This window comes from Lithobates pipiens, unplaced genomic scaffold, assembly GCF_037356315.1.
Source record: "Lithobates pipiens isolate NorthernLeopardFrog02 unplaced genomic scaffold, aLitPip1_a1.2 Scaffold_8, whole genome shotgun sequence".
NCBI lineage: Eukaryota > Metazoa > Chordata > Amphibia > Anura > Ranidae > Lithobates > Lithobates pipiens.
In genome coordinates this window covers 617,028,964-617,041,362 of record NW_027507903.1, presented here as the reverse complement: position 1 = coordinate 617,041,362, position 12,399 = coordinate 617,028,964, and the positions used below count along the sequence as shown (strand labels likewise).

At 42.7% G+C, this 12,399-nt stretch overlaps 1 protein-coding gene across 2 annotated transcripts in view; it reads right to left on the bottom strand.

The window, feature by feature from the left end:
- Positions 1–12,399, bottom strand: part of LOC143961416 (acetylcholine receptor subunit epsilon-like) — a 93,495-nt gene that overhangs the window by 58,930 nt on the left and 22,166 nt on the right. For both annotated transcript variants that reach the window (XM_077470697.1, XM_077470698.1), the window contains exon 3: positions 11,588–11,632. In XM_077470697.1, coding sequence (XP_077326823.1) covers positions 11,588–11,632 — 45 coding nt within the window. The remainder of the gene's footprint in view (positions 1–11,587; positions 11,633–12,399) is intronic.

Genomic DNA, 12,399 nt, shown 5'->3' with positions numbered 1-12,399 from the left:
AAATCATCAATATACCTTTGATAAAATAATAGTTCACTTCTTCGGTTTGCAAAAATGCGAAAATCCTCCCATTGGCTCATAAATAAATTAGCCAAACTCGGTGCGAACTTTGAACCCATCGCAACCCCTTTCTTTTGGTTATAGAATTTGTCATTATACCAAAAGTAGTTGTGAGAGAGGCAAAACTCAAGAGACATACTCAAAAATTTCTTCTGGATAAAAGGCAAATCATCTCTCTGGGAGAAAGCCCAGTTGAGAGCCAACAGAGCGTCCTCATGTTGTATAATAGTGTAGAGCGAGGCTACATCCGCCGTTACCAGATAAATCTCAGCTTCTGCAGGGAACTCAACCTCCCGTAGCAATTTTAGAAAACTAGTGGTATCTTTCAAATAGGAACGTGTAGTGACTACACTCATCTGCAAGAAGTGGTCTAGATATTGTCCAATCCTTGCCGTCACTGAGTTAATTCCATTGACAATTGGTCTGGCCGGGGGGTCACTCTGATCTTTATGAATTTTGGGTAGTGTATAGATGTTAGGAATTCTGTTATAACTCGGTACCAGAAACAATTGTTCTTTCTTCGTTAAAACACGCATACAATACCCATAATTCACCAGATTCGTCAAATCCTTACGATAAGACTTTGTGGGATCTTTAACTAATGGTGTATACGTTGTTTGGTCTGACAGCATATTAATCAGCTGAGTATGATAAAACTGCTTGTCAAGAAGTACCACACCTCCCCCTTTGTCAGCTGGTCGGACTATTATATCCTTCCTCTCCTCTAGGGCTTTAATCCCTTCTTTAATGTGTTTGGGACAGAGATTTTTCTTCAAAGGAAGGATATTCAAGTCTCTGAGCACTGATTGCTTAAAAACCTCCACCTGATGATTAGAAGGTAATGAAGGATTAAACAATGACTTGTTCCTGAGTCCACTATTAATGCCTATTGTCTCACTGTTCCTATTATTCATTATCATGCTATTGTTTGAAAGCATGTATTTCTTAATATTAATCTTACGTACATATTTATGTACGTCAATATAGACATTAAATTTGTTCATAGTCTGCCGAACAGAGCATTTTAAACCAGCGTTCAAAATGTTCTTCTCCTTCTGGGATAAAATTGCTTGGGTCAGATTGTAAATCCCTGTCATTCCGTCTCCCTGCGTCTTTTTTTGCTTGAGGCGCTTACCGGCTCTGCAGCCTCTTTTGTGATGGTTTTTAATTGCCTGATTGGGCTGTATGGTATTCCCCAATCTTGGGGTTGCCTCCATTCCTGAGTGTTCTGAGTGGTTGGAGGGTACGGCGGTCGGCCCCTCCATGGACGTCCCCCTCTTGATCTCCCTCTCCATTGCCCTCTCCCTCCTCTCCCTAAAAAAGGGGGCCTCTGAGTATTATGAGGTGAGGATGATCTCATTAATGGTGTAAATCGGTTGTATGTGTCAACCTGATAAGGCCCTTGTTGATTATATACCGGGCGAGGGTCCCTATATCCCTTATTTGGTTGGTGGTATCCCTGATTTTTCTGGGATTTTTTACTTACTAAGTTTAATTTTTTTGGCAGGACTTCATCAGACATTCTAGGGATATTCCCAGAATTTTTTTTTTTTTTTTTTATTCCTTTAAAATTTCGTACCTGGGGGTGTCTATAGTATGCCTGTAAAGTGGTGCATGTTTCCCATGTTTATAACAGTCCCAGAGCAAAATGACATTTCTAAAGGAAAAAAAAGTCATTTAAAAGTACTAGTGCTGTGCCCTGTTGGCATGGAGTGGGTCACAGGCTAAATGCCACTCCTACACTTGCCATTCTGCTTGTCTTACTGTGCAGTCGCGCATGAAGTTCTACCTCAGTTTCATGATACCTCTCCAATGTACATGCTACTCCAATGCCACCTCATATGTGCTACACTATTTGATGACTACTCCAGACTGTTCACTGGCCAGCCCCCGATGGTATGTGAAAACACTATGTTTAACTAGTTTCTGACTGCCAGGCATCAAATGACGGCCAGGCGGCGCATCTCTTGTGGCGGGAGGGCATCATATGACATCCTCCCATTTAAACAGGGAATGCGCGCAATCGTGCGTGCGCATCCCTGTTCCTTTGGTGGCGGCGGGTCACGGAGACACCGCTCGCCACCGAGGTGGGTGAACAGCCATTGGGCATGGCTGTTTACCAAGTGATTAGCCGTGATGAAGTTACGGCTGATCACAAATGGTTACACCCCAACTGTGCACGGCGCGTGTGCGAGCTGTCCGTGCACGTCGGTGGCGGCGTGTTCCCAGGAACACTGCTCGTCACCGACGCTGGTAAACAGCCATTGGCTGGCTGTTTACCCACGTGATCGGCTATGATCCTTTCACAGCCGATCACTAAATGTAAACAAACCGCGGTAACAAGATGTTACCGGGTTCTCCTCCTCACACAACTATCGTGTGTGAGGAGGAGATTGCGGTAACATCTCGTTACCGCTTACAGTACACACAAATCACACTGATTGCCCCCCCATAAAGAGGACCTGTCACCACCCATCATAGTACCTGTCACTCACAGTCCATCAGAGTACCCAAGTACCTGCCACAGTCCATCAGAGTATCCGAATACCTGTCACAGTCCATCAGAGTACCCGAGTACCTGTCACAGCCCTTTAGAGTACCCGAGTACCCGTCACAGTCCATCTGAGTACCTGAGTACCTGTCACAGCCCATCAAAGTACCCGAGTACCTGTCACAGCCCATCAGAGCACCCGAGTACCTGTCACAGTCCATCCGAGTACCTGTCACAGCCATTCAGAGTACCCCAGTACCTGTCACTGTCCATCCGAGTACCTGTCACAGTCCATCAGAGTACCCGAGTACCTGTCATAGTCCATCAGAGTACCCGAGTACCTGTCCCAGTCCATCTGTGTACCCGAGTACCTGTCACAGTTCATATGAGTACCCGAGTACCTGTCACAGTCCATATGAGTACCGGAGTACCTATCACCGCCCTTCAGAGTATCCAAATACCAGTCACCAGGCCATCAGAGAACCTGTCACCAGGCCATCAGAGTACCCCAGTACTTGTCACCAAGCCATCAGAGTACTCAAGTACCTGTCACCAGCCCACCAGAGAACCTGTCACAAGGCCATCAGAGTACCCGAGTACCTGTCACCAGGCCATCGGAGTACCCGAGTACCTGTCACCAGGCCATCAGAGTACTCAAGTACCTGTGACCAGCCCATCAGAGTACCAGAGTACCTCTCTGCAGCCCATCAGAGTACCCGAGTACCTATTTGCAGCCCATGCCTCATAGAATATATACGATGGGGTGTTTGCTTTCCAAAATGGGGTCATTTTGTGGGTAAGTTCACTGTCCTGGTGCTCCAGGACCTTCAAAAGTGTGATGGGTAGGAATGAAATGAGATGTGTCGTTTATGCTCCTAGAATGCCTGAAGGTACTACTTCAATGTTCGGCCTCTGTATGTGGCCAGGCTGTGTAAAAGTCCTACACATGTGGTATCGCCATACTGAGGAGGAGTAGCAGAATGTGTTTTGGGGTGCCATTTTTGCTATATACATGCTATGTGTTAGAAATATCTTATAAATGGACAACTTTGTGTAAAAACAATGTGTTTTCATTTTTTTCCACATATTCCAAAAACTTCTGGAAAAAAAATAAACTGCTCAAAAGACTCATTATGCCTCACAGATTATACGTTGGGATGTTAGCTTTCCAAAATGGGGTCATTTTATGGGCAATTCCATTGTCCTGGTACTCCAGGGCCTTCAATAGTGTAATAGGTGGCTGTGAAATAAGATGTGTAATTTTTGCTCGTAGAACGTCTGAAAGTGCCACTTCAATGTTGGTGTTCTGTATGTGGCCATGCTGTGTAAAAGTCTCACACATGTGGTATCGCCGTACTCAGAAAGAGTAGCAGAATGTATTTTGGGGTAATTTTTTTGTATGCATATGCTGTGTGTGAGAAATAACCTGATAATATGACAATTTTGTAAAAAAAAAAAATATTCATTTTGCAAAGAATTGTGGGAAAAAATTATAACTTAAAAAAACTCACCATGCTACTTAATATCTTGGAATGTCTACTTTCTAAAAAGGGGTCATTTGGGGGGTATTTGTACTTTCCTGACTTGTTAGTGTCTCAAGAAATGAGATACACCTGATGTACTGAAGGCCTGGTCAAATGTGATCAATTTTCAGTGATTGGCACCATAGTTTGTAGACTCTATAACTTTCACAAAGACCAAAGACCAAATAATATACACTAATGTGGGTTATGTTTACCAAAGATATGTAGCAGTATAAATTTTGGCCAAAATTTATGAAGAAAAATTACTAATTAGCAAAATTTTATGACAGAAACAAAGAAAAGGGCATTTTTTTCACAAAATTTACGTTTTTTTTTATTTATAGCACAAAAAATAAAAACCCACTAGTAATTAAATACCACTAAAAGAAAGCTCTATTTGTGTGGAAAAAAGGACGCAAGCTTCATATGGGTACAGTGTTGCATGACTGAGTAATTGTCATTCAAACTGTGAGAGCGCTGAAAGCTGAAAATTGGTCTGGTCAGGAAGGGGGTGTAAGTGCACTGTATTGAGGTGGTCAAGAGACTCCCCCATATTTTTAAGTGTATACATGTATGTTTGCTATGTCTTCTACACCTATAGTGTCATGGAATGTCCGGGGGGGGGGGGGGGGGGAAATGATCCACTGAAAAGGACCATGATTTCTGCAGGTATGTGAAAGTTTCATCCAGCCATAATTGGCTTGCAAGAGACCCATCTGCAGGGAGATACGGTTGGGTTCTTACAGTATGCATGGGTCAGAAAGGCCTATCACTCCACTTACTCCGCCTTTTCTCGTGGAGTAAGTGTACTGATACATAAAGCACTGGCATACCAGGAGTTGGATTCCCTCGTTGATATATCTGGTAGATTTGTGTTTCTGTACTGTAAACTGTATACAATTACCATCATTTTGGCCTTTATGCAGGGCTCAAGGCCTGCGGGAACGCATGGGAATGGAGTTCCTGTACTTTTTCCACAACAGGAACTCAGTTGCCGTTAGCAGCCGTATCGTATCCTGCAAGACTGAAGTATGGGAGCTGTGTGGCAGGTGCTACACCAGCAGCCACAGATACAGTTCGCAATAGTAAGTGCCGCACACCAGGGGTGGACTGACCATTCAGGCATTGCCAGTAGGGGGCCCCATGACAGCTTCCTCTTCGATCTACCTGTCAATCACAGCTAGCTGACGGGTAGATCAGGTCCCTGCTGCTAAGAGATTGTATTTAGTCAGACCTCTTGTAAAGCGCTCCTCCCCGCCGGCCCTCTATCTTTATAAATAAATAACAAAGCATGGAAGCACAATTGAATGAACGCTGATTATTCAGAGAATTACCGTATTTATGTTTATTGAGGATTGTTTTTGTTTTTTTTATGTACTAACACTTAAGCTTCATACACACAATACGAAAATTGGATGAAAAATACCGAAAATTGGATGAAAAATGTTTGTGCATATGAGCGTATCATTTTTTTTTTGGTGGGGGAGTGGATCTTGGGTGGGAGTTCCCACACTTATTTCCCCAGGATTTGACCCCTGCCTTTATGTATATACCCCCCCCCCCCCCGCGCCGTTTTCACGGGAGGTGCTAGAGTTGCTAGAGTTGCTGCTGTCTTACCTGACTAACAAGCCTGATATCCCCGTTCTGATTATGGGCGACTTCAACTATTATTTAGACCCCAGACTAGACAGACACCCCCCCCGTGTCTCCCCCTGCTCTTAGCCGCCTGTTAGCAGAGGTGGGATGGACTGACCTGTGGTGCATCCGCAACCCAGGCAGTAAACAATTCTCATGTTTTTCCAAGACCCATGGTTCACTATCCCGTATTGACTTATGTGTGGGTACCCACCACTTGGCCGGTTACACCTCTAAGGTAGAATACTTCACAGGGGGAATATCGGACCACTCTCCACTGGCTTTATGGCTGACCACCCAACCGCCAAGTTCATTAACCAGGGCCCCATGGAAGTTAAACGCTTTTTGGCTTAAGCTGTTTACTTCACAGGAATGAATAACCACCCAAATTCAGGTATTTTTCTGATGAAATGGGAAACCTTTAAAGCATATCTTAGGGGAGTATTTATACAGAAGATACAAATTGTTAAACGGAACTCCTCTGCTCTGATGGAGCAGGCGGGGAACCTGGTAAGAAAACTGGAACTGACATATATGACTAATCCTACTGATTCTGCAAGGGAGGCATGGATGTCGGCTCAGGACTCACTGGACCGCCTGAGATACTCCAATGCAGAACGTATAAGGTGTTTTACAAAACTGGCGTTCTATGAGGGGGAAAAGACGGCCCACCTACTTGCCAAAATAGCAAATAGATCCCAACAACAGTCACCGGCCATTGGCGCCATTCACGCCTCAATTGACAAAGTGGTTAATTCCCCAGAAGCCATTATATGCGAGTTGGCATCCTTCTGTGAAGACCTATACGGGTCAAGGGAGGCTTACTCAGACGAAAACCTAGACACCTATGTGTCCAATATAGATCTACCCTCGCTCTCTGCTGAGGCTAAAAAACAATTAGAGGCCCCGATCACATTAGAAGAGCTTCAAATGGCGGCCTGCTTTTTTCCCACCTGTAAGGCGGCAGAAATGGTAACGGTATTTAACACATGTCTAGATGAAGGTAAACTCTCAGAATCTATGGCTAGAGCAAATGTAATCCTGTTACTAAAACCAGGGAAGCATCCGGTTGACCCAGGCTCCTACAGGCCTATTTCATTGCTTCAAAGCAATACAAAAATCCTTGCTATGGTCCTGGCACTTCATGTCAATGGGATAGTGTAATCTATTATTCACCAGGATGAAGCTGGCTTCATGCAAGTGGACATAGAGTTAGAATAAAAATATGGTGAGCGCAGCGAGGCTGTGCCTGAAGTGTGGCGAGCGAAGCGAGCCCGCGAGGGGCCCTGTTACAAAGTCGTTTTTTACAATAGTGTTGGGGCGCAGGTCCTGTGTACAGCTGACTCACTGTGTTCAGCTTCGTCTATTCTCTGCAGCTGCGTTGTGGTTCGTAATGCACAAGTGCTGTGCCTGCGCAGTACGGGGGGGCCTTATCGACCGGGGGGAACTTTCTCGGCAGAACACCGGCACTAGCGCTAGTACTTTTAAATTAGTTTTTTGGATTGATACATGTCCCCTGGGGCAGGACCCGGGTCCCCAAACACTTTTTATGGCAATACCATGCATATTAACCTTTAAAATTAGCAATTTCTCCCATAGACTTTTAATGGGTGTTCCACGGCTTTTCGAATGTGCCGCAAACATCCCAAATTGTTGCTGTTCGGCGAACAGCCAATGTTCGAGATGAATTCATGTTCGACTCAAACAGATAGCTCATCCCTATTTAAAGGTTACTTGTTTAGGGTTACAGAGAAGGTCCGGCGCTAAAATTATTGCTTCCGCTGTAATGTTAACGCCAATACCTCACATGTGTGGTGTGAACATATGTGTGCATGACTTACGCATGCGTTCGATTCTGTGCGTGAGTAATGGGGGTGCTTTAAATTAATTTTTTTCTTATTTATTTTACTTCTTATTTTTATATTGTCTTTTTTTTTTTTTTTTTTTTTAGAAGTTTCATTCCTATTATATAGAGGTAAGGATGATAAGTCCTCTTAATGGAGAGATTTGCAGTCAAAAAGAAGCCAAATCTCTTCTTTACCTAAGCAAAAGATTAAAAAACATTGCTCTGGTCCTCCAAGGCCATAGAATCGATCAAAGAGGATCTACTCTTTGATCACCTATGGGGGCAGCACCGTCAGATCTTTTCTTGGGTGAAGCGGCATAAACGGTAAGCCCGAGAAACACCGGCCAGAGGCGGGAGGGGGGACGTCACCTTCCACTGCTTCTGAAAGCATTCCATCATGAGATGCCTGGAATGCTTTCAAGAGAAAGCCAGCCCCCGGATGAAAAAACAATACAGGGTTATGGTTGATAGCTTCAGCCATAACCCTGGTAAACCACTTGCAAACTACAACATATAGTTAGGTCCATATATATCTGGAATCAGGCACAGTTTTCATACTTTTGGCTCTGTATGCCACCAGAATAAAATTAAAACAAAACAATCCAAATCAATTTGAAGTGCAGACTCTAATGCCCTGTACACACGTTCACACATTCCGACCACAAAATCCATCAGATTTTTTCCGACAGATTTTGTCCGAAATTGGTGTTGCATACACACAGTTGGACAAAGTTGTCTGAAAATCCGATCATTCGGAACGAGGTGACGTCCGTTGCGTACGACCGGACTACGTAGAGGCTGGTTGTCAATAGCTTTGGTCTCGTAATTTAATCTGAGCATGCGTGGCAGTTTGTTCGTCGGAATTCTCTACAAACGATCGGAAAATGTCCAATCTGATTTTTTTGTCGGAAAATTTTAGATCCTGCTCTCACTTTTTTTCAGACGGAAAAAGAGCCCACAGACTATCGGATTTTCTGACAATATAATCCGATCGGACCTTTTCCATTGGAATTTCTGACCGTGTGTACAGGGCATAAGCTTTAATTCAAGGGGTTGAACATAAATATCAAGTACAAATTTTGCAACCATTTTTATACACATTCTCCCCATTTCCAAGGGCTCAAATGTAATTGGACAAATGAATATACCATATTTATCAGCGTATAACACGAACCCCAAGTTTAGGAGGGAATTTTAAGGAAAAAAACTTTTAGGAGGGAAGTTTAACAAAAAAAAAAACTTACATTTAAATGCCCATCAATGCAGCCATATCAGTGTCCATCTGCAGCCTTGTCCATCATTGCAGCCTTGCCCAGTGTCCATCTGCAGCCTTGCCCAGTGTCTTTGCAGCCTTGTGTCATTGCAGCCTTGCGTCATTGCAGCATTGCTGGCTAATTCAATTTGGCGCCATTCTACGTTGACTGAGCGGAGAGGAACCAGTGCTGCCAACATGCACAAAGCCGAGTGTACTCAGCTAGACTCGACTCCTCTCGCAGTCCTGTCATGTCCCGCCCCTATGATGGAAAAAACACAGGTCCAATGGCGGGTCTGGGCATGACTGTGAGCCAAGAGGAGCCGAGGTTAGCAGAGTACACCGGGCTTTGTGTATGTCAGCGCTGCTCCACTTACAATCAGCGGAGATTGGCGGGGATCCCCCCCCCCCCCCACATTTTCCCCTGATTTTAAGGGGAAAAACGTGCGTGTTATACGCCGATTTATGATTAAATGCGGTAATCATAAATAAAATGTTGATTTTTTATATTTTGTTGAGAATCCTTTACTGGCAATGACTGCCTGAAGTCTGCAACCCATGGACATTACCAAAGACTGGGTTTCCTCCTTTCTGATTCTTTACCAGGCTCTAACTGCAGCTGTCTTCAGTTGTTCTTTGTTTGCGGTTCTTTCTGCCTTTAGATTTGCCTTCAGCAATTGAAATGCATGCTCAATTGGTTTGAGATCAGGTGATTGACTTGGCCATTGCAGAACTTCTTTTCCTTCAAAAGCTTCTGGGTTGCTTTTGCAGTGTGTTTGGATCATTGCCCATCTGTACTGTGAAGCGCCGTCCAATCAACTCTGCTGCATTTGGCTGAATCTGGGCTAACTGTATATCTCTAAACACTGCAGAGTTTGTCCGGCTGCTTCTGTCTTCTGTCACATCATCAATAAACACCAATGACCTAGTGCCATTGGAAGCCATCCATGCCCATGCAATCACACTGCCTCCACCATGTTTTACAGATGACGTTGTGTGCTTTGGATCATGAGCTGTTCCAAGCCTTCTCCACGCTTTTTTCTTTCCCTCATTCTGGTACAGATTAATTTTAGTTTCCTCTGTCCAAAGAATGCTTTATCAGAACTGGTCTGGCTTTTTTAGATTTTTTTTTGGCAAAGTCTAATCTGGCTTTTCTATTCTTCAGCCTTATGAATGGTTTGCACCGTGCGGTGAACCCCCTGTAGCTGCTCTTGTGAAGTCTTCTCTTGATTGTAGACTTGGACAATGATCTGCCCACTTCCTGGTGGTATCCTTCACTTGTCTGGATTTTGTGAATTGTTTTTTCTTTACCATAGAGAGCATCCTGCGATCATCCACCACTGTTGTCCTCTGTGGACGTCCGGGCCTTTTTATGTTGCTGCGCTCACCAGTGCATTCTTCTTTCCTGAGAATGTACCGAACTGTTGATTTGGCCACTCCTAATGTTGATGCTATCTCTCTGATAGATTTGTTTTGAAGTCTTATGCTGCGTACACACAAGCGGAATTCCGCTCAAGCTTGGCTTGCATGCACACGGTCACACAAAAGTTTATGAAACTTTTGACCATCAAGAACTCGTGACGTACAACACTACGACGTGCCAAGAAAATTAAGTTCAATGCTTCTGAGCATGCGTCAAATGGTTTCTGAGGATGCATAGGAATTTTGGGCGTCTGAATTGGTACAGACGATTGGAATTTCTGATCATAACTTTTTCCGACCGAAAAATTGAGAACCTGCTCTCAAACTTTTTCTGGCTGGAATTCCACCAGCAAAAGTCTGATGGAGCATACACATGGTCGCATTTTCCAACCGAAAGCTCTCATCTGACTTTTGCTGGCGGAATTTCCGATCGTGTGTACGCGGCATTACAGTGGCCTGTTTCACTTGCATGGACAGCTCCTTTTAACACATGATGTAGGTTCCCCGCAATAGATTCCAAATGCAAATACCACACTTAGAATCAACTCCAGACCTTTTACCTGCTTAATTGATGAAGAAATAATGAAGGAGTAGCCCACACCTGGCCATGAAACAGCTTTTCATTCAATTGTCCAATTATTTTTGGACCCTTGAAAAAGGGGGTGGCTATTCTTAAGAGCTGTAATTCCTAAACCTTTCCTCCAATTACCGATTAGGATGTACATACCCTCAAATTAAACCTGAGAGTGTGCACTTTCAGCCCATATCCATAACTATAGCTTGAATATATTATGATAAATACCTGAAAAAAAATACTAAAACTGTGTCCGTGTCCAAATTTATATGGACCTAACTGTTTATATACGCATTGAGGTTGGCAAGTGGCTATCTTGGAAACTTTACACATTTCTGCACGCATTCAACCAATCAAGAACACACTGGTAAACTTCCACTCAGAAACGGAAAAAGAGGTCAAGCATGATCGCTGTTCGCATCTAGTTTTGCAAAGAATACTTTTTTACATGCGTTGGAAATATATACAGTATATAGACTATAATGATATTTAATGAGCTACAATAATATCATTTTTTTTTTAAACTTTACTATGCATTATTTGAGCAGAATAATAATGTTTGATAATAAAATGTAAAGTGCAGTTATTTATTTACTACAGGTACTTATATAGCGGCGTCACTTTACACATCACTTTACACACACACACACACACACATATTATATATATATATATATATATATATATATATATATATATATGTATGTATATGTGTGTGTGTGTGTGTGTATATTACATTACATTCACATCAGGCCCTGCCCTCATTCCAGAGTCTTCCTCTTACCAGCTGGAGCCACACATTGGTTGTCATAGTCTCCTCTTTCTCATTCTGTCAATAGAAATAAAACCAGAAAAAAGTTTAGCAATGTTGCAAATTATATATACATACTCTATATTTTTATTACTAATAATCATTTCTTTTTAATTATTTTATTATTATTTATATAGTGGTGACCAATTACACAGCACTTTCCATATTGCACAATCACATCAATCTCTGCCCTTGAGAAGTTTACAATCTAAAGACGGCCATCTACGGATGGCCATACTGTATACGGTGACAAACCGTACACAGCATTGAATGCCCATGGGGGCCATTGTTTATAATAGGTATGCTCCTATAAGAGAAATGTCGGGGGTCATTGGGGAAAGTAGAAACTAATGTTTACTTTAAAAATGTTCTTTTTTTTTCTCTTTTTTTACTTGTGGATTAATAATTGATATACTGGACTTTGAAATCGTATTATTATATTTTTGGTTCAGTGTGTATGATGTCTTGTTGTGTTTTGTTTTATTTGTGTGTTATGAAACGTAATAAAAAGATTTAATAAAAAAAAAAAAGAAATGGCCATGTGCTAGTCCAGTTGTGTTCAAAATGTTTTATTTTAAATGAATTCATTTGATTTTCGAATTGTTAGTGGAGTCAAATCAACGTTTTTTTGTTCTTTTTGGAATGTAGTGACCAGGATATCTGAAGGAGCAAGATGGAGACTTTTTCTCTAATGAACACATTTCTAATGCTGTGTACACATAGCCAGACTGTGACAGCGAAGGTCCGACGGAACGAATCCGGCGGACAATTTGATCGTGTGTGGG